The 23,144-nt window shown below is 45.2% G+C and overlaps 3 protein-coding genes across 3 annotated transcripts in view; all 3 read left to right on the top strand.

Moving 5' to 3' along the window:
- LOC111080337 (zwei Ig domain protein zig-8) overlaps positions 1-7,281 on the top strand; it is a 47,683-nt gene extending 40,402 nt beyond the window's left edge. Inside the window, exons 5-8 of the mRNA XM_022375894.2 lie at positions 2,849-2,968; positions 3,062-3,158; positions 4,383-4,480; positions 5,585-7,281. Coding sequence (XP_022231586.1) covers positions 2,849-2,968; positions 3,062-3,158; positions 4,383-4,480; positions 5,585-5,898 — 629 coding nt within the window. The 3' untranslated portion in view covers positions 5,899-7,281. The remainder of the gene's footprint in view (positions 1-2,848; positions 2,969-3,061; positions 3,159-4,382; positions 4,481-5,584) is intronic.
- Positions 7,282-8,420: 1,139 nt separating this feature from the next.
- Positions 8,421-9,617, top strand: LOC111080335. Its single transcript, XM_022375892.2, has 2 exons — positions 8,421-8,502; positions 8,557-9,617. The coding sequence occupies exons 1-2, from the start codon at positions 8,421-8,423 to the stop codon at positions 9,615-9,617; spliced, it is 1,143 nt and encodes a 380-aa protein (XP_022231584.2).
- Positions 9,618-10,144: 527 nt separating this feature from the next.
- On the top strand, positions 10,145-11,247 carry LOC111080338 (serine, glycine and glutamine-rich protein). Its single transcript, XM_022375895.2, has 2 exons — positions 10,145-10,202; positions 10,274-11,247. Exons 1-2 carry the CDS (start codon positions 10,145-10,147, stop codon positions 11,230-11,232), a joined length of 1,017 nt encoding a protein of 338 aa, XP_022231587.2. The 3' UTR covers positions 11,233-11,247.
- The last annotated feature ends 11,897 nt before the right edge of the window (positions 11,248-23,144 follow it).

Below are 23,144 nucleotides of genomic sequence, written 5' to 3'. Positions count from 1 at the left end.
TTCCGATTAATTGTCCTCCAGAATTTAAAGACTTAAATGCGGGCAGATCCCTTGCGCCCCAGTTCGGGATGGTTATTCGGGCAATAAATACTCAGATGTTGTTACATGTGTGCAAACATGCATCAACATAGCCGAAGGGTAATAAATTTTTACAGCCCCTACACAGGCGGTCCCTGTGGCCCACAGCAGCGAGAGTAAGAGAGTAAGGATACCCGGGAGCAAGGCTGCAATGGTAATGGTCCTCGGTCTGGCCCCAAAAAGTATGCCATGTCGGGGGCTGGGTGTGGGCATGATGCTGCAGCCAGCATGCTGGCTTGTGCAAAGTTCATTGCTCTAAATGTTTATGGCCATATAGGCTTATGCGCATTTTATGCGCGAAATCAAGAAAAATGAAAATGCATTCTCCTCCTCCATTTCCTTCTGCTCATCTTTCCAAGTTCCCATTTTCCGCTTTCTGCTGCGGCTGCACAAAAAAGTATTCCAGGCCCCTGCTACTGGGCCTGGGCTGCTGGGCCTGTACATCGTCCCGACTCGTGTGCAAACAAGACTCAGTAAGGACTTTGTTTGCCCTGAGATCCAGGAACAGAAACAGACACAGACACTTTGCACTTTCTCGTTCTGACTTTGGCATGCGGCCAGCAGTGGAGCTTGCAACTTTTTTTCGGCCTGGGTCAACGTCAACTGTGGCCAAGTCTAATGAAAACTTCAAACAGCTGTCGGTTTAGCTCGGGCCTAGCATCATCGGCTAGGCTGGCCATTCCTCATTCATAATGCAGCTCGCCAATTGCCAGGAACACTTAATCTAATTATAGTTAAATAAGCAATTTCCTCGGGGAGATCCACGCCACTGCACGTCGTGGCCGTGCAGCAAACTGCTCGCATTTGTATTCCCTGTCAGCAGGTAGGGCATTAGGCAGTAGGAGGCGTCGTAGCCAGAGCCAGAGCTGGAGCTAGAGTCGAGAGTCAAGAGATGGAGCCATATCTGCCTCTGCCCCTGCCGCATGCGGGCTTCCGCATACATTCACACCTGACCCAACCACACCCTGCCACAGCACCCGTGCTTCTCGTGGGAACCACAAGCGCGTTGTCAGCTGCATGTGTGCGGCAATAATTTTCCCAGCCATTCTAGTCCTGTCCGCCTTTCGTTGGGGTTCCCGTTGCCGTTGCCAGAAGTCATAGACGGTTAGCTTTCGCTGCCACAATTGTTTTGCCAGGTACAACAACCATCAGCAGCAGCAGTTGCCACGAGGTTGGGGCAACAACAACAACAATGTGCCATACTCAGCGCTTTTCTCTAGAGCGGAGCGAAGCGACTTCTGTGCGGGTCTATAAAACAGCCAGATAATCGTCCAGCGTGTTCGAATTCCATTTGGGGTTTGTTCTCCCCTCCATTTTATTCTGCCTTTGTTCGCCCTTCTTTGTTTTGAGGATGTGTATTACTTTTTCCACTTGGCATTTCATTTAGATTAACATTTTTGGGTTCCTACCAGTCTGATCTATCTTTTCCCACGCACACACATACCCACCTGATTTAAAGGCGAATGTTCAGTAAAAATTTAATGTGAAGTCATAGAGTATGGCCATAGGGATGCCTGCCAAACGGATTTTATTTTATCCTTTGTGCAGATGAAAATGGAGGAATATTGTTCAGTTCTTAAACGTATACCTGTTATTCTGGATCTGGGTATTAGCAGGGTATCGACACACCAATGCTCTAGCTATATTGAATCGTCTGTTAGTACTAAATCTATATACCCTTCGGCAGACTCCATGGGAAGCGGCTTTTGCTTGAGTTCATGCAAAGTATGAAACACTTTTGCAACATATTCCTCCGCCAAAGGGTTTTTTCGAGCTTTCAGAATTCGTTTTTTCACTCGGTTTTGCAACACGATTGAATGGCAGCCCTCACAGCAAAGCTTAGCCACATCAATGCGTATGTTTATGCCGCAGCTGTATCCTGTGTACAGATGTTCCAGTTGCACTCCCAGTTCCACCGCCCTGCCCTCCCGCTATCTCTCTCTCTCACTCTCTCTGCTCCCCCGCCCATCCCTTCCTTTGCTGCAATTTATTTCCACGGGCTTTGCGGTTGTTTAGGACCTGCGAAAGTTTTTCCTCCTGCCAGTTTACGAGGCAAGCAAGAGTGAAAGTGGAACAGCAATGGAAGAGTTGCTTTTTGTTCCCCATTTGCCGTTTTCTCTTCGCTGTTATTTAGCACTTGCATTAGTGGTAGACGGGGGACTAGGTTTTGATGGGGGGAACGTCGATGGCAGAGACGTTTTCCATTAGGGCAACTGTCAGCAGTCATAAGCTTTAAGAAAAAATCGCATTTCAAAGCCGTCCACGAGAATTTTTCTCAATTGAAATCATTGACGCTGGGAACAACAAAAGGCACTTCAATGTTGACATTTTGATTTTGGCTCCAGATGGCATAGAAAGCAGCTAGCGAAATTCATCGTACTTTCTCTTAGACGAATTCCATAGAGAGAACAGAAGGCCAAAGGCAAAAGAAAGAAAGGAAGTGCAGGTAGTACGAGCACGGGGCATATTACTGTCTTTTATATGGCATAACAAAAGCTTATCGCCAGCATAATAGAGACACGCGTCTGTGTAATAAAGTAGGGCCCATCCCCATCCCTTTGCCCTTGCCCATGCTCTCCCTCTCCATCTTCCTCTCCCTTCTCCATCTCACTCACATATACACATTTACAGTCAGAAAAACGCGCACTTGGACGTTATCATTAACATTATTATTATTATCATTGTTACGATACGGAAGCTGCCTTTGTCTGTTGGCAACTTAAGTGACTTTTTGTTCTCTGTCGCTTTGGCTTTCTTTTTTTTTTTGCAGAACTCAAGGCGGAAATCTTCGGGCCCAGCGATCTGATGGTGAAGACAGGCAGCGACATTAACCTAACCTGTAAAATTATGCAGGGACCCCATGAGCTGGGCAACATATTCTGGTACAAAGGTGCGTATGCGTAATGAACCTCTGTCGCAGCAGCATAATGTGGCATCCGCACCTCATTCGCACAATTCAATTTGCTCTCACTCCGCATTCCAGGCACCGAAATGCTCGATGGCAAGGGCGAAAATGAAATCGACAGCTCCATGGCCCGCATCCGCGTCGAGGATGATTGGTCGGACGGCCTGACTTCGAGGTATGTAACGACTCTCCCCATCCTTACATTACATACGACGAGCATTTCAGTTATTTTGCATTAAAATGCCGCCTCACTTAATTAAGGCCAGAGCCAGAACAAGCCAGAAACCAGCCATCCAGTCAGTCGGGGCAGGCATTTAAGACCAACCTGGCTTGCAGCCGGGGGAGACACGGACTCCGACTTTGAATGACATTTTAAGGCCAAAGCGAAGGACAAGTCTGGGCTGGAGAGACTCTGCTCTCTCGCTCGCTCTCTCTCTCTCTCCTGGCTGTCTTCGTATGGCTGTGTAAGCAGGAGTTTTTTTTTTCGAGAGGTAAACTGTGTTAGGCCTGGGCCTGTCAGCATTGTCTACAAAGGGGATACTACCAGCCAGGCCAGAAAGGAGAAGTCTCCACTGAAGTGATGAAACTGAAGTCTCAAGAGATTAGAGATTCGATTGGTTAACATATCTCCGCAGGTGAAGGTGTTGTAGTATATGTAAAAGTTGCTTTGCAATGAACACCTAATTGCAATTAAATGCCTTTCCTGAGAGTTACTATTTGGTTACTATCTGGGACCCTTCTAATGCATAAACGAGAAGTAGTTTTTCTTTCACTGTGTGTCTTTCTAAGTCATTATGCCACTGAGCTCCACTTGGCAGGGTATTATCGGAGCACGGTAGTTGGGTTTCCATCCCATGCCATCCTCACCGGAGGATGCTCAAGTTAGCCGTGTGTGACTTTTAATTTGCTTTGGTGAAAGTCAGAGCAGTAGCCAGAGATGGAGTCAGAGGAGGAGGCGGTGATTGACTCACAGACGGAGTCAGAGTCAGAGTAGGAGCAAGAGTCGGGGCCGCAGTAGTTAGTTCCTCGTCTCTCGTTGCAGCCCCCTGATCATTGCCCATTTATGCTGTTAACTAACGGCCCAGACGACCATAAAATGCAGGTGCGGATGACAGAGATGGAAGGACTTAAAAAAAAAGCAGAAAGCGAAAGAGAGAGGGAGTGGAAGAGGAGGGTTACTCGGAATTAGAGCCAGTCATGGCGATGGCGGCAGCTCGACACACATTATGCAATCGCATAAAGTAGCAAAAGTTTTTTGTATTTTTTTTCTGCAGCCCCTTTACGTTTATTCTAACTGCATTCCCTCGCTGACATTCATTTTCTCCATGTTTCTCTGTTCTTTTCGTTTTCGTTTCTCCGTTTCTATTTTTCCCCTTCTCTGTTTCTCTCCGCGGAGCAGATTAAAAATCAAGCACGCCATGCTCGGCGATACTGGCAACTACACCTGTGTGCCCACGGTGGCGAAAACCTCGAGCGTCTATGTGCACGTAATTATTGGTAAGTGTATATGTAGTGCATCCCCTATCCCCCCACCCAACTTTGTGTGCATCTGTGTGCCTGTGCTGTCAGAGTGTTTTGCATGTTTATGACGGAAAGTGGAAGTTGCCTGCCAGCAGCAATGGCTGAACATTCGCCATTTGTTATGCCAATTGCAGGGCGCGGTATGGTTCGGGGCAGTGCAGTGCAGTAATTGCATTGCAGTAAAGGCAGCAGGAAATTTTCTAGTTACTTCTTGTTACACTCCTAGAGAGCGGTACAGTGGGAAGGGAAACATTTTTGACCCCAGTCCGCATATACTCAAATTCCTGTCCGTCTCCTAAGATGTGAGCTTGCTCGGCGTACGAGTCACTCTTTTATAAAGGCAGATCGTTTATTTCTATTTATAACTTTATTGATTCAATTGATCAATTCTGCTAAGTTGTATCTACATCGGATGACTTTATCGATAATATATGTCCCCAGGCCTTTGGCTACCACACATATGTACATGGTATGTGTTTTTTTAGTATATAATACGACTTCAGCAATTGAAAGGTAAAACCGGCATAAAAGAGTTGAGGGTTCGGTGCGCTGGAGTCATCTCGATGCATATTTTTCGTTCCGATTCTTCCGCCTGTTTGTATTTGTGCAGCAGAGCGGAAATTATTTCCAGCTGCAGCTTGCAGCCTTAACTAAACTAAAAGTTTGCAGCAAGTGCTCAGGCCAATAACATGTGATGTTCTCAGAGCAGGATGAGGAGGGAGGCCCGTCAGGTTTATTGGAGCAACTTGTGTGCTCAAGAGCTCATCGAAAACTGTAACAACTTGAGCAGCCTCATGTTGTTCTTTGGGGCAAACAGGAGCTGCATGCATGCAAACTGAAGTCTTTGGATAAAAATATATACAATATATTGTATACTTACCAATATATAGAGAAGGGTAGATAGTGTATGTGTGTGTGTGTGTGTTTGTGACACTGTCAGTGGCAATCAGCGGGCCGGAAGCGGCATTTGCTTTGTGCCTTGCCTTGTGCCTCTTGCATTACCAATTAACCGATGAACTGAAAGGCATTTCCCTCTCAATTGTATCCATGTGTCTATTTGCTTGTTTGTTTTTCGCGCAGGCGAACACCCGGCGGCTATGCAACACAACTCGAGCAGCAACAGCAACAGCTTCTACTGCGGCATCTGCTGCATGCTGCTTAGCATTGTCTCCTGCTGCCTGCAGCAGTGGTATGAGTCCGGGAGTGGATGCGTCTCTACAACGGCAAACACAGGTACGGTTATGGCGCTCAAGTTCCCCCGGCGTACAGCGCTGAAAACAAGAGGAGCACTAGGAGTCACGGCGCAAACTGAAACAGGAGCAGCGGTAGCTGCAGCTGCAGCAACGGGAAATATGTTGCGCGTACGCCCCGCGGCTGATCAGTGCATGAGATGAAGGAATAATCAACACGCCGATGAGGCAAAACAGGAATCAGCAGAACACTATTAAGGCAAACACACATACCTACACCAGGCCCACATTCAAGGTGATTTAAGTTTGGTTTGGGGGCGAGGTCAGGTCTGTGTTGGCTCACGAAAAAGTATTTATTAATGTCTAAGATGATGAGTGCACGTAGTGGAAAAGAAAACATATTATCCGATAACATACAAAGGGAAAGGAAAAGCGAAGGGTAGGGCAAAGAAGCCAAAGGCTGAGGAAACCTGAGCCTGAGCCTGACCCTGAGCCCAGCGTCTGGCACGAGGAAAACCTATGCATTTTCCGTGGATTATCATAATCTAGTTTAATGTTTACAGAGAATAAACAAGAGTCGATGTAATACTTATTAATCTTTGTGTGATTTGTGATGATTTTGTTGGCAAGTGATCGATATCCGCAACGGTATCGATAATTCATATTCGACTAAGGCATCGATACCGATAGACAGTAATAAATACCAATATAAAATGTCACATAATAAATTAGAGAAAAATCCATTTAAAATTTCTGAAAATTTGTTTTTGTTGTCCCTTTTCGATTACCGTTAATCAGCTACCGATAAGCTGATCGATGAATGTTAGTATTTGCCGAGTATCTAAATGTGATTTGTTCTTACATTGATTGAAGCGAATTAATAACCGACGAACCTAATCGTTAGCGTATAATTATAATCAGCACTGGATAAAAGATCAACAATTACTGATTACAGACCATCGATAGCTGTTCCGATTGCGATCACTGCTAACAGATCATCGATGGCACACCCATAGCTAAGCTTTCCTACACACACTCTCATTACGAAATAAGACTTACTAGCTATTAATATGCTTCGAACCCGAACCCGAACCAGAACACAAGCCCTAACCCCTCCGCGTAGAGCTCTTCCGTTGAGCCTCCACCTCCTTCTATGGAATCCTTAACTGCCAATAAACCCACACTGGACGCGTACCGTATACACACTTCTGTAGACCACGGCACCAAGCTAACCGATTGAAATATGCTGTAAATAATTGCCATTCCAGAGAGTTACTCAAGAGTACTTCAAAGCAACACTCATCCGATTATTTCGTTTTCAAATATTTCTCTCAGTTGCTTTGCACATTTATCAGTTTTAGGTATTAGCTATGGATAAGTACTCGTAATCGTATGAGCATGTATTGTATGTGTGTGTGTGTATAGCCGGTAAGCCGATAAGCCACGAGTGGGAAAACATTTAACTCCACTCGTCCAGCAGTCGAACATTATGCGTAAACGCCTTGTTGATGACGGACCCAATTGGCGTAGAGACTCGTTTAATTGTATATAATTAGTTTTGGATGAAATAGGAAGAGAATGAAACAACAAAAAGTACTAAACAAGAGGAGATATTAAAAAAGAAAGCAAAAAGGAAACGGATAATTGTGTTTATCGATTGATAATTGATACAAATACGAATACGATGCAAATTGGCCAGGCAGGGGCAATGTAAATAAATTGATTAGTAGAAAACAACTGTAATTTTAATTAACTATTAACCGAAAAATACGAGTACGATTCGAGTAGTCTGTAAGCGGCACATCAGTAAATCCAAATTGTCATAAACCACACACATAACATACGAGTAAATTAATTATCCAGCGAACCAGAGAATCCAGAGAAAAACCACACAGAGTTCATATAATACGTGAAAAGAGAATTAGCTAAATTGAATACGGTTACCACATACCGTCGTACATACATACATATTGTATATAGAATGATTGGATTTTGCATTATCAGAGCTGGCATTGAACTTATCCAAAGACACGGACGCCCTGCACTCCCAGGGGTCCCGTCCCCATAGATGTTTAGGCTAAGGTCTGTCCCTGAGTGCAAACAATAACAAAATGAAACCCTAGCAAAATACGAAATGCATTGCAGCTATAAGTACATACATACCATACATATATCTACATATAAACCAGGTACTCTATATACCCGTACATACCGTATATGCGTGTGTGTCATCTACAGATAGGAATGTTTAACACAGCCACACAACCACAAAGATGAAATGAAATGAAATAAAATTATGATTTAGAAAATTTAATAAATTTTGGCGCTTGTCTTTTTCTGGGTCTGCTCTCCACTAATGGGGTCGTTAACGACTTGACTTTAATCATTCAGTTCTGTGTTTCTCAGCTGAATAACAGAACCGGTTCATCTCATCTACTTGCTAGTAGATTGGGAAATAACGCGTTCATTGACTCGATTTTGTATAAATGTGTCTCAAATTTGACTAAATTATTCAAATCAATGCGACGCGACGGCTGACAGTTGCCAGCTGCCACGATTCTCAAGAGGCTGATGTCTGTCCGTCAAAAATTTATTTAATTGCAATTTTTCACCCAGTCCATATGAGGGGCGATTTTTTGTTTGTTTTACCGTTCTTGCCATATGTATAAATAAAACCAGAGACTAGTGAACCCATTTTAGTCCGTTTTAGGTCCAGATCTTAGAACATGCTGCAGCTTTCAGTGGATCGGGGCTTAGCACTGCTGCTGCTGATGATGTTGCTGGGTCTTTTCGCCAGTCTAGATGCAGGTGCGTGATCTCCTCTGAAAATTCTGCCACGTGGATAAACCTCTCATTTCACAGCACCATCTCCGTCGACTAGAGAAAGTAAGAAGAGCAGGCGTCAGGAGCTAGTTCGTGTCTACAGCATCAACCAGAAGCAGTACGACAGGGTTCTCCAGCTGACGCAGGGCAAGAATGTCATCTCCGAGGCGCGACTGATCAACGGTGGCTTCGCCACGGTCAGCGATAGCCTCAGCTCCGGCTGGCACTCTCTGCTGCGGATCGTGGGGCTCACCACGTTGAGCAAGGCCAATGAGGAGACCAAGGTCGATTTCGATGGCCAGCCCCTGTGCGTGATCAAGACGAGGGAGGACGCGCCCAGGGAGGAGGGCTCTGCCCGCAGCTCAGCCACCGATACCCAAGATGAGGAGGAGGCCATTAACTGCATTGTGGTGCTGAAGAAGGAACCGGACCTTGAGCTGCCTACTCAATATCAAAGCCAACAATATTGGTACCCACAATCGGCAGTAGTTCCTTCAGGGGAAGAAGCAGCCGTAAAAGAGCAAGCGGAGGAAGTGGAGGAGCAAGCGGAGGAAGTGGAAGAGCAAACGGAGGTGGAGGTAACCAGCGAGACTCCCCAGAGATCTAGGTCCAAGTCGAAGAAACATAATATTAGCAGTGAATCCACGGCTGATAGCTCCGAGGATCACTCCGACCTGCCACGCCAATATGGAGCTGGCTATCCACCACCACCACCACCCCGCAATACGGAGCCTATTCACCTTATGGTGGTTATCCATACAGCCCCCTGCAGTCTTATGGTTCACAGTCCTATCCCCCCTATGGACAGTCGCTGTCTCCCTTTCCGCCACAGCAGCCCTTTGGTTCGCAGCAACCCTTCGGTCCGCAGCCACCCTTTGGTCAACCACAACCATTCGGTGGGCAGACGCCAATCGGAAGTCCTTACTACCCCCAGCCATACTATGGTCAACCCTCGCCCAATCCTTATGGTCCCTACTCCTACTTCGAACAGCCCCAAGCCACAAATGAGACGCCGGAGGCCGATGATGATCAGGACGAAAACGAGGACTCCTATGAGGCGGAAGATGAAGATCTATACGGCTATGATAAAAAATCTATGATCTATTATAAAAAAGTTTAGGCTAATTAGCTCTTTTTAAATAAAATTGTTTACATTTAAACGAAATATGTTTTGGGAATGGTTTTTGGCATTTACCTGGGAAATGAAGCCGACTGAAAGAATCTTCGAGCAACAGACTGATTGATGATATGTATCTGTTCTATTTATTGATCAAAATCATGATGGACTATGACTCATTGCTGTGGACTGTCTGTCTTTAATTTGGCCAAGCCATAAAAAATAATATTATCATACAAACGGCTGAAACGAGGGAAACAATTAATGTTTTGGTCGAAATGCTCGAAGAAACAATAAATAAAACGAGTCTGATTATGGCCATGTTCTGGGAGAATTGGGTCAGAGCATTAATTATGGAGATTCGTAGTCGATTAGGGCGTTGGCTTTTCTGTTGATGAGCATCTGTTCTGATGAACATATGATTTGAATGACAAAGGCCTAAGGAAAGTCGTCAACTTTCAAAATATATAAGCGAGGGAGCAGAGCTAGTCCAGCTTATTCGCGATCGCAATGAAGATCTTTCCGGTTCTGGCAGTTTTCGTGCTCTGCCTCGCGGCAGCACATGCTGGTGAGTGTCCCTTGAACAGAGCCTTCAGAGGCAGCGTGCAGGTTCCTTCGAATAAACATCTCCTTTGGCAGGCACGAGTCGTCCCCATGTGGTGCGCCTCCATCAGGTGACACGCTCCGAGTACAACGAGCTCCTGCGCCTCACCCAGGGCAAGGAGATGGTCTCCGAGGCTCGGCTGCTCAGCAGCTCGTTTGCTGGCATCAAGGGTCTGGCTGCTGGAGTTACGGGTGGCCTTGCCGCTGGCAATTTCCTTCCGGCGCTCTTCAGCTCCAGCCCCAGGGAGGTGATCACCAAGAAAGGCCAGCCCCTGTGCGTGATCTCCAACAAAAACGTGGACGAGGACGATGAGGAAAGCAAACGGTCGATTAGCGTGGCATACGAGTCGAACAGTGCTTCTAGCTCCTCTTCGGGCGGCTCCAGCGGCAGTGGAGGCAGCAGTGGACACGGAAGCGGCCACGGAAGTGGAAGCAGCAGTGGACATGGTAGTGGACATGGTAGTGGACACGGAAGTGGACACGGAAGCGGCAGTGGTAGTGACAACGATGACGAGGGTACACCCACTGTCAATTGCATACTGATCATCAACGGCACCGACACCACTTCGAAGCCAAGCTCTGGCGGTTCTGGAAAGCCACCCGGACACACTCCACCGCCGAAATATGGGGGATACCCGCCCTATCCCCCACCTTTCGGATACCCCTACCCCGGATATTATCCCCCTTACCCCTTCCCACCACCACCGCCACCACCAAAACACAAGACTCGATCGTTCGATCGCTCGATCGAAGCACCCGTGGACGTGAGTCGCCTGATCGATGCCTACAACGGCTACTATTATCAGCCGAGGGAGTTCACGCCCAGATATCGCAAGGGATCTCGGGCCAGCCAAGAGAGTTCCTCTGCGTACCAGCCAGCCAGCTACCCCCAGCAGGAGTACGCCTCCAACTACCCAAAGGTTGTGCGTAACTACGGCCTGACCCATCCGGCTCCCGTTTACGTGCGGACGCCACAGTTTGACCAGGAACAGTAGCGACACTACACCATAAGCCAAACCATTCAAATAAAGAATTTTAAACTAATCGTACCAACAGAGAACACTTTACTTCGTGCAGCTTTTTACTCTACTTTCTACTGATCGTCCAATTACGACAGCTGCATGAGTATGAGTATGACTTAGAAGGAATTAAAATAGGAAAATTTGTAATACAAACTGTTCCTATTTTCGTTGCTATTTAAAGCTGTGTGATGAATGGCTTTAATTCAAAAATGTACATATCTTGTTTATAGATACCATGAGCAGAGCATCCTCCATCCTGGCTAAACTATATTTTTTTTCTTAATTTATTAAAGGCCGTGCCGTACTTACGAGTATATATGGTACATTCAAGAGAGCGGTGCATCAATCCAGCTGCACCAGGCGCAACAGCCATTTATAATTGGACTTGAAATTGAATGGCAGAATCGCTCATTTGTTCGCATGTGTGTGTGTGTGTGTGTGTGTGTGTGTGCCCGTAGGCGGTTTTACATGAGTATGCGAGAGTTTGATCGAAAGTGTTACAAGGTCCCGCGACTAACAATGCAACAACGAACAGAAAGAAACGTTGATCTAGGCAACAGAGAACACGGCTTGTAAACAAGCAGCATTACACTTCCACCTCCCATCGACGCACACATGGAAACACAACACACAAACACACACACACACACACACCATACGCAGCACAGGCTGGAAATATTGAGAGACAACGACAATTGGAATTGTAACACATCGCTGGCTTTTGTAGAGCCTGCCTCTTCGGTGCTGCTGCTGCTGCTGTTGCTGTTGCTCTCCACACTGTGGATACTGGATACAGAGACACACTAACACACATCCAGTTGCAAGGACAACGAACGAGCAGGCATAAAAGAGAATAAATTAAAGAACAACTCGAAATAACCGCGGGGCAATTTGCAGTGGTGCAGTGCATATGGGGCATAGGCGTGGGGCGTGTGCGTTTGGTATGCCCCTTTGCTGTTAAGTGCAAGTGCATCGATGCCAAAACACACATGCGAATGAGACAGAAGTAGGTTCGCCTTTGGCCTCATTGCGTTTTTAGCCTAAGCCTCTCTGCCACACTGTCACTTCACCCCTGCCACTACACTCTACCACTCTGCGACTCCCCACTGGCTGTGTTGTGTCTATGCACTGCAAAATAATTACTTTCATATCCTGCGGCAATTAAATTCATTTAGTTTGGCACCAATTTTCCTTTTACCCCGTGCAACGACCAACGCTCACTGATTCAACGGAAAGGATGGGGCGAAAGCTACACACTCTGATTAAGACATTCATTCCATGTCGCATTCAACGGCTTACGCTTGTGGCTGTTGAACCCAAGCCGAGAGCTTTCTCCCTGCCGGTCGAGAGCCCGGCCACCCCCGGCCACCCCCATCCAACCCGTCGTACCCATCCTACCCGTCTGGCCAGGCAACTCTAAACTATGTCAACTGTTAACTTTTCCTTTTTATTTCAGTTATTTGTTGCGCTCGTTGTTGTTTCTGCAGCCGCTGGCATTCCGCCTCTATGGCCTGCATGTTTTTCAAGGACTCTACATAGTTTATCCAACAACATCAGGCACACGCATACTGGCTGACATACGCGACGAACACGGACACGGACTCGGACACGAAGGAGAGCTTGTTGTAGTGGCATGCAAGTGTAGGCCATTTTGGACATGGCTGAGTTGAATGTTAGCAAATTGCTGAGGGCATTACCAGCACAAAACTGTCGCTCAGACAGAAGCACCCACAAAAAAGTGCACCACTTAAACTGTTCTGTTAAACGAACGTATTATTGAAGGATGAACGAAAAGTCGATTTCCAAATTGCTCTCCACAAAGTTCGATATGTACATTTATAGAATTGAAAAGTGAATTTCTAAAAGGGGTGATTAAAACTGATGCGAGATAAAACTGTTAGATGGCAATGAATTCAGCTATATTTTCACCACACTAGTCAGGTGGTTGTGGTCAGCAATACATTCACAAAAACAGACAGAAAAATGCCCATACTCCCCAAATACCGAGCGATAATTAGAAAATATATTTATGCAATATTTTGCCATCCAATCAAAACTACATTAAGCACTTGAGTTGTGCTTTTGTCTTTGATTTTCTCAAGCACTCAATGCTGTGATGAAGATAAATTACATACATAACCGTATGTAGATCTTGAATTATTTTCCGAGGGGAAAAGTCGGGCAAGCGTTTAGAACACACACGTCATCAGCATCGGCGTCATCAGCCTCATCTTCATCATGTAAATGTCAATTTAACGGAATATTAATACACGCACACCAATGAAAAGACACCCCACTCACACATACGCATGTCTCTGATATCAACGGAAGTGCGTACACGACTACACGCTTGAGTGCCATTTTGTAAAGGCGCAAAAATTGATAAGTGCCTTGTGGTTCTTGCGGTCTTTAGCGTCCCATTAACAGGCAAAGAGGAGTGTAGAGAGTTAGCTGTGGAAAGAGAAAGACTGACAGATAGACAGAGAGAGAGAGAGACCATAATACAATTTACACAATGAGAGCAAGGCAGGGAGCGCCAGAACCAGAACCAGCAGCCGATGCACGTCAATCAAACATGGCGTCAAATAATCATTAACAAAATACACACACTGCCCAAAAATACATTGCGAGAAAAGAGCCATCTAACTGAAGACTGAATCTGGTAGAAGGAAAATAAAGTCACCGTTAATACTTTTATTACCAGAGCGTTTACCGTTCAATATTTCCATGAGTTTTCGTTTCAGTGCAGTCAGACGAACGTGTTTTAAATGGCAGAGGTTTGGAAATGTATAAACGGGGCTGTTCTTGTGTTGGCTGTCATGTTTGTAGCTGCCTCTGTAGCTCCCTTTGCTTGTTCTTGATTTGGTGGATAAACTGAGTTGCGGTTGCTGAAGCATCATCGGCAGCACCCACTTCGAATTGCTTAGGCTGTGAAAACTCCCGGCATAAGTGATGAATGGTAAGTTCGATGAATGGAGGTAGTTAGTGTAAATCCCTTTAAAAAGTGTACAGTTTGCTCTTACTGTGCCATGCAGCTGGTTTTGGCACGAGCATTTAATAATCTGCTAACTGAAAACCTGGCAATTTCGCATGATTGCCGTACCTGAGACCTGTCCTCCTTCGAGCCACCCATCCATCCATCCAGCCATCCATCCATCTGTATCCTGTAATGTATGCTCACAACACTAACGAGCTGTGATTTTTCTTGCCATCAGCAGAGGCAGGAGGCAGGAGCTGAGGCAGAGAGTGCAAGTCAATGCGATTGGCGTCAATTAAGTACCATAAGCGACACAACAAGCCGTCAGTTGGTCTGTCTGTTCCTCTGAACCACTGGCCGTCCGTTCCTCCATCCAGCACGGAGTTTAACGCTCTCGGTCTCACTCTCTCTCCGACTCAGAGGGGGAATGCTTTTGACACACTTTTCCGTAGCAGCAACGGCAACGGCAACGGCAGCGGCACTAGGATTGATTGGCGCCACTCAATTGGCAACCTTTTTGGCCTGGTCTCGGCTTTGGTTTACCGTTGACTCCATGTGCAGCATCGTTACACGCATCGCTGGGCCTCCAGCCACTCCAGCCTCCAGCCACTCCGGTCTCTGTCTATTTTTTTCTTCGACAAGCGATTAGAATAAATTGCAACATGCTGGCAAAACGACAGGCCTCAGCCTCCGTTCGGTTCGGTTCAGTTCAGTTCAGTTGAGTACCAGGCATGGGTTTCAGTTTGCAGACTGGTATTGAGCTCAACGTTATGCATTTGACACGAGTGCCGATTTCTGCTTCAATAATTTCCTCAATATCTCAATCTGCGTGTATCTCAAAACTTTTCGAGCATCGGTCGCTCTCTGAGTGCGTGTGGCTGTGCTTGCGGATGTGGATGTGGCTGTGGACGGGTGAGTGTAATCAATTTTAGTGGAAACTCAAAGTTTTTCAATGCGCTGCCATTCAATTAAAAATTTGTGCTCAACTTTATTTTGCTGTTAAGTGGCAATCTACATGCATCCATTCAGCCAACCATCCTCCTCCTCCCTTCATCCTTCAGTAAATTTATATATGTATATTGTATATTCGTTTTATTTCGTTGGTTGCATCGCGCACACATCTGTGAATACAACTATAAATGGCTTTGAAGAGTTTTTCCCATTTCGGTTGCTTTTTATGGGTTTGTTTGGGTTGATTTATGTGCATATGCCAGTCAAATTGATGAATTGCCTTTCAAAGACTATCAAATAAAATCAAGAACAGAGGGAAATGTTTTTACTCTGCCTCCGCGACCGCTGCAAAATGGAGCTTGGTGAAAACATCTTCTTCAGGTCAAAGGTGACTTCGTTCAAAGTCGATTTCAATATTCAATATTCTTGCACCCGAGAATGTTCGAGAATTAAAACATGGGAAAAATACCCAGCACCTTAATATTTCCTTCCGCACCAAATAATCTCCATCTTGAGCAATCTCCTTTCTTACTAGTAGCTTGTTATTTAAAAACATAATTCTTTGTATCGCAGCACTCAAATGGAGTGTTTTTGTTGATTGTGTCGAATCGAAAAAAAAGGCATAACGACTCTTCTCATATGGGCAATAATCCCGGTACTGTACTCGTATTCTGTCTTCCTGGGATACTTGAGATATTCCAACATCCTTTTTTTTCTCTGAGCCACACAAAATGTAGACTCTATGCTAAACTTAATCAAATATTGTTTAGCAATGCACACACACACGCACGCATCCCAGCACAAGGAACTTGAAAAATTATATCAAGTCTGAAAAAGAACAAGAAGAACACAGAGAAATTGAAAAATAATAACAAAAAGTCACCTTGACAGCCGTTGTTGTTGTCTTTGTCGGGTGTGCTGCTACTGCTGCTGCTGTTCTCTCTCTAATTTAATGCGATGAGTTTTCCCCTGCTTCTTGTTATATTTTTTGTTTTTAATTTATCTACTAGCCAGCATCACTTGCCATTCCCCCATCCTGCTACAGCACCTGTCCCGATTCAGATCCAGGGCACTGCCGTTGCCATTATTCAATCTGTTGGTATCCTGGCTGTCATAGTTGCTGATGTTCATGATGCTGCCAAACTACCCTTTCAGAGTGTAGCTGTAGTGTTACTTCAACCAGATACTTATCACATAGATACTTTTGTGCCTTGCTCAGGGGTTCAACTTGAGGTGTAACCACCAGGATCGGAAATCTATATTTTTTTGAAAGAAAATGTCGCTGTTACTTAAGATATTCTGAGAAAATCGTATTAAAATTGAAAGGGTATCAGAAGGTAGGCTTAATAACAGGCTTTTGATGTTGTCGCTGGGATTTTGTTTGTGTTTATGTTTTAATAAAACATTGTTGGATGCCTCCACAGCCCCACACTGCCGTCCAGAGATCTACTCTCTTACCCCATCCATTTGCTGGCAGAGTCAAGAGCAAGTCATGAGTAAATCTTATTATTTTATCCTTTGTTATTGCATTCTGGAAGGCTTTTCCTGCCCACTTTGGGCCTTGCCTGGTCCTGGCCGCCTGACTCCCCCATGTAGCCGATGTTATCATAAATCTGCATGCTGCTGTGGTATGTTTCGCCTGCTCCGTTACTGATTCGAGCCTGAGTCGGGTATGAATCCTGGGGCTAGGGCTGGGGCCGGGGATTGGGCTCCGTTTCGTTCCGCTCCGCCTGGTGTCCCGCACAACGTCATATGTCAACTGCATCAATATTTGCATTTTGATTGAAACTTACAAGGAGGCAAAAGGATGTCTGTCCGAATTTGCATATCCTTCCTTCTGCCAATGCCACTCCCATCCTAATCCCTGGCAAACATACGGCTTAAATGACTTTAAGATATTGGTGACAGTTTGGGGCCGTCTTGTTGGCTATTTATGTCTAAATTGGCAAATGGAAAATGGCATTTGGTAAGGGACAAATGCAGTTTTGCTGTTAATTTCACTTACAAGCCGCATTAAATGCAGACACTGCAACAGCAGCAGGATCAGCAACATCCAAGGCCCCCCAGCAGAAGCCAATAAAATTCTGTTTGTCCATAATCAGTGCAAAGTGCAGTTCCATTTGCAGTTGCAGTTGGATTCGACTTGGCTTTTGGGGTGCTGGCAGCAGCACGCCTTTCTCCTCTGTAAATGAGGTCAAAATGGGTTCCATTCCACACGATATTTCAAAATAAACATGTTAGCTAACGACCAACCAACAACTTCCAAAGCCTGCTCTACTCACAGATGTGCAGGTCTGTCCATCTGTAAGAGAAATCAGCGTTTAGCTCTTCGAGCTGCTTAAAGTCTACTACTATTAAATTTTGTAGATTTGATAGATATTATTGGGCATATCCATAAAGGAAAATATCTCTAGTTTCCTTTGTACACGAAGTGCTCAATCTCATTTTAGTCGGTTGTACTGGACGCATCTGAAATCAAAGAGGGCCCGGCCTGACTCCAGTGGGTACACTCATGTGGCAGGAGACATGAAATTTAATTGGCACTTGCAAATGGCAAGGATTCAAGTGCCACAAGCAGGCAGCAGTCAGATAGGAGGGGATGCATTAGAGCCAAACAATAGAGCGATAATTTTCCTTAATTAAGCAAAGGATGAGTACGGACTTTGTGTATGGGTTGTGTAAGCTAAGTTTGTCCGTAGGAGATGGAAAAGGTGGCTCTCACTCCCACCTACACAACAGCTGCATTTGATTATTATACAATTTTTCAATTACTATTAACTTGATGTGGACTCATTACAAGACTCGGTGACTCCCTCCCAGCGCTCGACAGTTCCCTTTGGATGGTTTATCGTAATTAATTTTGCGGCTCTGGCTTGCTTACCCCTCCTCCCTATCGCCTTGTCGTCCTGTCGCTTTGTCGTTCTCCGGTTTTGCTCTCCCTTTTGCTTGTTCGCCCCCTTAGGCAGACATTTCATTAGGAAAATTGTTTATTAAAAAATAAATAGAATTAAACAATAAGCAAGAAGCAAATGGCCAGGACGCTGTCGCTCTCGCTCTGTCGTCGCTCATACTCTCCTCTCGGGTCTTTATCAAGTTTTTCCCTCGGAATACACCACTACAGAGTAGAAACCCTGTAAGTTGCGCTTATCACGCAGCATAATCATAAAAAGTTATGCGCTCGCTAATTTGATTAATGGCATTTCCTTGGCCGCAATCCAAATTCATAATGACTCGCGCAGGCTAGGAAATTATTATTACTTCTAATTACAACGAGACAACTTCATTAAGCCAGCCGCCAGCCGTCGTCCTTCGTCCTCCATACCGCTCCGATCTATTTGTTGGCCAACAAAAACGGAAACTCGGCTCGGGCCGTAAAACAATCGCATCTGGCAATCAAATGACGTCAAGTATAAAATCTAATTATTGTCTGGCCATGCCTTTTCAACAGCTGTAAAAATCAAATTCAACTTTCCCCTGCCTTTGATTGTTCATGCGTCCACGGCGTATACGTAACATAGTTAAAATAAAACAAAAGCCGCGTGGCCATACGAAAGTTTTTAACTCAAAACACACCCGTTTACAAATCGTATACAAAATTTTTGTATTGAATTTTCAAAACTTTTATTCGATGGCATTAAACCATTTAAAGCATTTAAAATGAGCTCGAAATAAAAATAAAGGAACTAAAACTGAATCATTCAACGCTTAAATACCCTTTTAATCAAGCGCAATTATTTTTTCTATGGTTTTTTCTCTTAGGGAAACATAATACGCCTCCAATTTAATTTAACTTACCTTTAACATAAAGACCTTAAATTGCATTACTTTCTTATCGTTTTGCTCCTACAACATAATTGACTATGTGTACGTTTAATTCATTTGTTGTTCTCTTTTCCAAGCACCAAAGCTGGGCATTGTAAAGTGAATTTATATCAAACTATTTATGTTCCAAATTGTCCCAAATTAATTTTCTTTCGTGGAAATAGTACATCGATCTTTTAATGAATGGAATGTAAGATAATTGATTGGATTTTCATGGGAAAAACCTTTTAGGAGATGTTAATTACGATAGCTTTTTTTTCCTAATTGAGTCCACCACCTCCCGGCCGCGCCTTCACGGAACTCAATCGGAGTAAAGTGGTGTGGCAAACAGTTGCTAAGTTTTGTGTCATCTCCAGCGATTGGATCAGCAAATATTTGCATGCAAGCGAGGACAAACCCGTGACAAGCAACATGTCCACACAACGATAGTCCATGCCGCATGCCCCATTCCCCACGCCGCTTCATGTGTTATGAAGCAAACCACAAAGAGGGTGAGACAGTGACAGAGAGAGGGGCAGTGGCAGTCGCAGAAAACTGAATCCTGGCCACTGTGCTGACAAAAGCTGATTATTATGGCAATGACAAGCATATTGGTCACGTTAGCACGGCATGGCATGGCCAGTGTCCAAATGGTTCGTGGCATGCACTTTACAAGCAGCCAGATCCCGAACCCCCGCCGCGGAGGCATTCCCAGCACAGCTCCAGCTCCAGTCCGACTCCCAGACCCGTTAATAACTGAAACGTGCCTCAAATTGGCCGTTCAGCATTAACGCCCAGATATTTCTGGTTCTATTTGCCTGCTGCTTCCGACAGTCTGCGATTGTCACTGCGATTCTGACTGATACTGGGTCTGCAGGGGGCAGTGGAAAATGGCATGCAAACAGGAAACTCCATTTGGTGGAACCATTCTTTTTGTTCCTTTGCTGGCGTGCAAATTTCTAGTCCCAAGTCTTGGGCTCCACTCACGTTTCCCCACTTATTACGCAGGCCCCGGGCTTTGAATGACTCGTCCAGATTTCGTCCCTTAAACAGCCTTTAAATTTTCCTCCGGCCTTCTTCGACTGCCGCTAATTGCATGCATGACTATTGTATCAATACCATCGACAGAAATTCAGTTGATGCTGATGGATGCGCCGGGAGAAGCCCCAGTGGAGCACATAATAGCTCCAGGCACAAACCCCAAAGCCAGCTGCGGGGAACAAGCGGAACCAGCGATGGCAAAATTGCATAATTAATCATGCGCGCATTAAAATGTCAACTGAAATACAAGGAGGGGGAAGGAGTGCTGGGAAGCAAGAAAAGCGGCAACATGTTGCTGCTGTCCTGCCATGCTCTCGCCAATCCACTCCCCTAGCATCAGCAGGAGCAGCAGTTGCAACACACAGATAGACTAAAACAGAAACAGACAGAGAGAGAAAGAAATAGCGATAGAGAGAGAGCGAGGAATGTTTGGCTCTGCCACATCCCGGCCACCTCTCCTGTGGAGCAGCAGTGCAACGTCGAACATTTACAAACAAATCAAATTTGCATCAGAATTTCATTTATCTTGTTTTGCTACTATTGTGTGGATTTTCTACACACAGTGAGAGGGAGAGAGAGGGTTGTGAGAGGGGGTGAGGCAGAGAGCGAGTGAACGAGATATAGATAGGGAAAAAGAGGGCGAGGAGAACTGAGTTTCAGAGCAACAGCATAATAGTGAAATTGCATTTGGCCAGTTGCAAAATCAGAAATAACTAGCACGAGTAAAATAGTTTTGTTCTTCAACCGTGAAAAACGAAATTTTCTTTAAAATTATGAAGAAAATCTGTACGCTAAATCTTTCCAACCTTTCTTTAGAATAGATCGCTAACCAAAATACTCCAGCCGCTAATCTTCCCCCTCCTGCCGCGCTTTCCAGTTCCACATTTTTTCTCATTTATTAACGCCAACTGCCAAATGCAATTTCTTTGCATGGCGGACAAAGGACCCCCGACGCAGAACTAAGCAAAGGAAAACACACATAATAAATTGAGTGAGGCAGTGTCCAAGAAATGACTTTAATGAAATAAAACATTGTAAGTACGCTGTGTAGCCGTGGTCTTTTTTGTGGTTTTCAGAGTGTGTGTGCGCAACAAAGTTAATAACCGTTTTATGAGTCTATTAAAAAGGGATAATCGCCGGGTTCAGGATGATGTCTAGGCTTTCCTGGGCATGGCACTTATGTAAATGCTCCCCCAAAAAACATAGCCTGAAACGATACCAGGAAAAACTCCCATCAGGAGCAGCAAACTAGGGCCAAAACTCTAATCGCTTGCCCCTGCTTAAACACACATACAAACACATGTACACATGGGGGCTTCGGGGCGGGTATCGTATATTATTCAGCCAAACCGACCTTTCCGCTGGCCCCAGCCGCAGCCCTATTCTATACACCTCAAATAAATAAACAAGTTCAGGGGTCAAACCCTGTGGAGAAGGGCAACTTAAAAATTGTTTTTTATTTGCCGGCCCTCTCTTTTTAATGACTAGGCACAGTGCGTAAATCAAACCGCTTGTGAAAGGGGCCAAAAATTATGTAGATTAAGCATCATCCAACAGCCAAACCACATAAAAAAAAGGGTTCCACTATATGTATATGTATGTAGTATATATATTTCCATATCCATATCTATGTATGAGCATGTGTCTGGGCGGGATAGATATTATTTATGGTGATATGTACCCGACAAGCTGGCAGCATAATAAATTATGAAAATGCCACAAAATCTACAGAGTTTTCGTTCGCATTCTGTTTTTATTTTGTTTTTGCCAGTTACAGGTGGAGCTTGTTGTGGTTTAGGCCAGGACAGCCACCCAATGCATACCCAGATAGCTTTTCCCGCTGTTAAGTGGGGCAGAAATCAATAATCCTTTCAGGCAGAGCCATACAGCCACCAACAGGGGGGCGCATTGATATAATTAATTGTTTTGCTAATAAATTGTTCTCTAAACGTTGCCAGGGGCAGCCACTGCGGCAAATAGTGGGCCGTTTAAGTGCATGTGCAACATGGCGGTATGCGTGGCATGGACGGAGAACTTCGCCAGCGGAAAACTTCTTAGATCTAATGCATACGAAGCCAACTTCCCCATTTCCGTTGGGCATAAATAACAACAAAAGTAGTTATCCTGCCCTCTACACTGAAGGAAATATTCAAATTAAAATTGACATATTTTTACACATCCCAATTATATTTCTTGGGGCTAAAAATAATACTTGAGAATGGTAAATAGCTTACGGTGCTATGCCGCAGCATAGAGGCATTTCTCTGAGTGCAATTTCATCCTTCCTGAACCACAGGCAATTGAGCAACACTCATACGCAGCGTATGCCCAAAACTTCGCAGCAGCTGCCACTTAATATTAAACACATATATATTATAAGCCATATCTTTGTGGCCCTGCATCTGCATATGCACAGTGCTGGCAGATTCCGAGTCCTGTCTTGGCCAAGGGAGAGGAGAGAGCGGGACCAGTAAGCAAACGGGTTCCAGACACTTCCGGCATCAGCACCAACAGCAACAGCAAACACTGGCCCAAGTTGGCAGCCACTTGGACTATGCTAGCGAGGAGTGCCACAAAGAATGGCTCTATTCGCCCACATCTATGCGCATATGGTGGGGCTTATCTGCTCCTGCTGGACCACAACATATGCTGATATGAAAAATATTACTTCCGGCATTTCATTTGGGCTTCTTCTTGCCTTCCTATGCCCCATCCAGAGGCAGAGCCAAAACCACTTGATTCCAGGAAATAAGGACTTCGGGCAGCTTTCATTAAAAGCCAAAGCGAGCGGCTGGGAAGCAGCTAGTGAGGGCAATGGACAAGCGGCTTGAACCCTTACAGCCGCAAGGCAGATCCCCTCCTTTACTTAACAGGAATTCCCTGCTCCAAAACATGGAGCTGTAGCTGGAGCTAAAGCAGAGGTCTGGGCAGGAAAATGCGTAATTAACAAATGTTCGACACTGTACTGTCGGATGTCTATTTACCATTCCCCTGCTTTCCCAATTCGCCTTTCTGCGGCAGAATGCGGCTAGACGGCATAAATCTGGGCAGTTGCAGTTTCAGGGAGCAACAGCAGCAGCTGCAGCAGCAGCATCCTTCCCATCTACTCATTTGG

The sequence above is a fragment of the Drosophila obscura genome, unplaced genomic scaffold (assembly GCF_018151105.1).
Source record: "Drosophila obscura isolate BZ-5 IFL unplaced genomic scaffold, ASM1815110v1 contig_186, whole genome shotgun sequence".
NCBI classification, from domain to species: domain Eukaryota; kingdom Metazoa; phylum Arthropoda; class Insecta; order Diptera; family Drosophilidae; genus Drosophila; species Drosophila obscura.
Note: the sequence above shows the minus strand (reverse complement) of the source record. Positions and strands in the feature narration are given on the sequence as shown.

Coding starts and splice junctions, on each gene's coding strand:
- LOC111080335 (XM_022375892.2), top strand. CDS start 8,421: ATGCTGCAGCTTTCAGTGGATCGGGGCTTAGCACTGCTGCTGCTGATG. Junction 8,503..8,556: donor TTTCGCCAGTCTAGATGCAG/GTGCGTGATCTC, acceptor CTCATTTCACAG/CACCATCTCCGTCGACTAGA.
- LOC111080338 (XM_022375895.2), top strand. CDS start 10,145: ATGAAGATCTTTCCGGTTCTGGCAGTTTTCGTGCTCTGCCTCGCGGCA. Junction 10,203..10,273: donor CCTCGCGGCAGCACATGCTG/GTGAGTGTCCCT, acceptor CTCCTTTGGCAG/GCACGAGTCGTCCCCATGTG.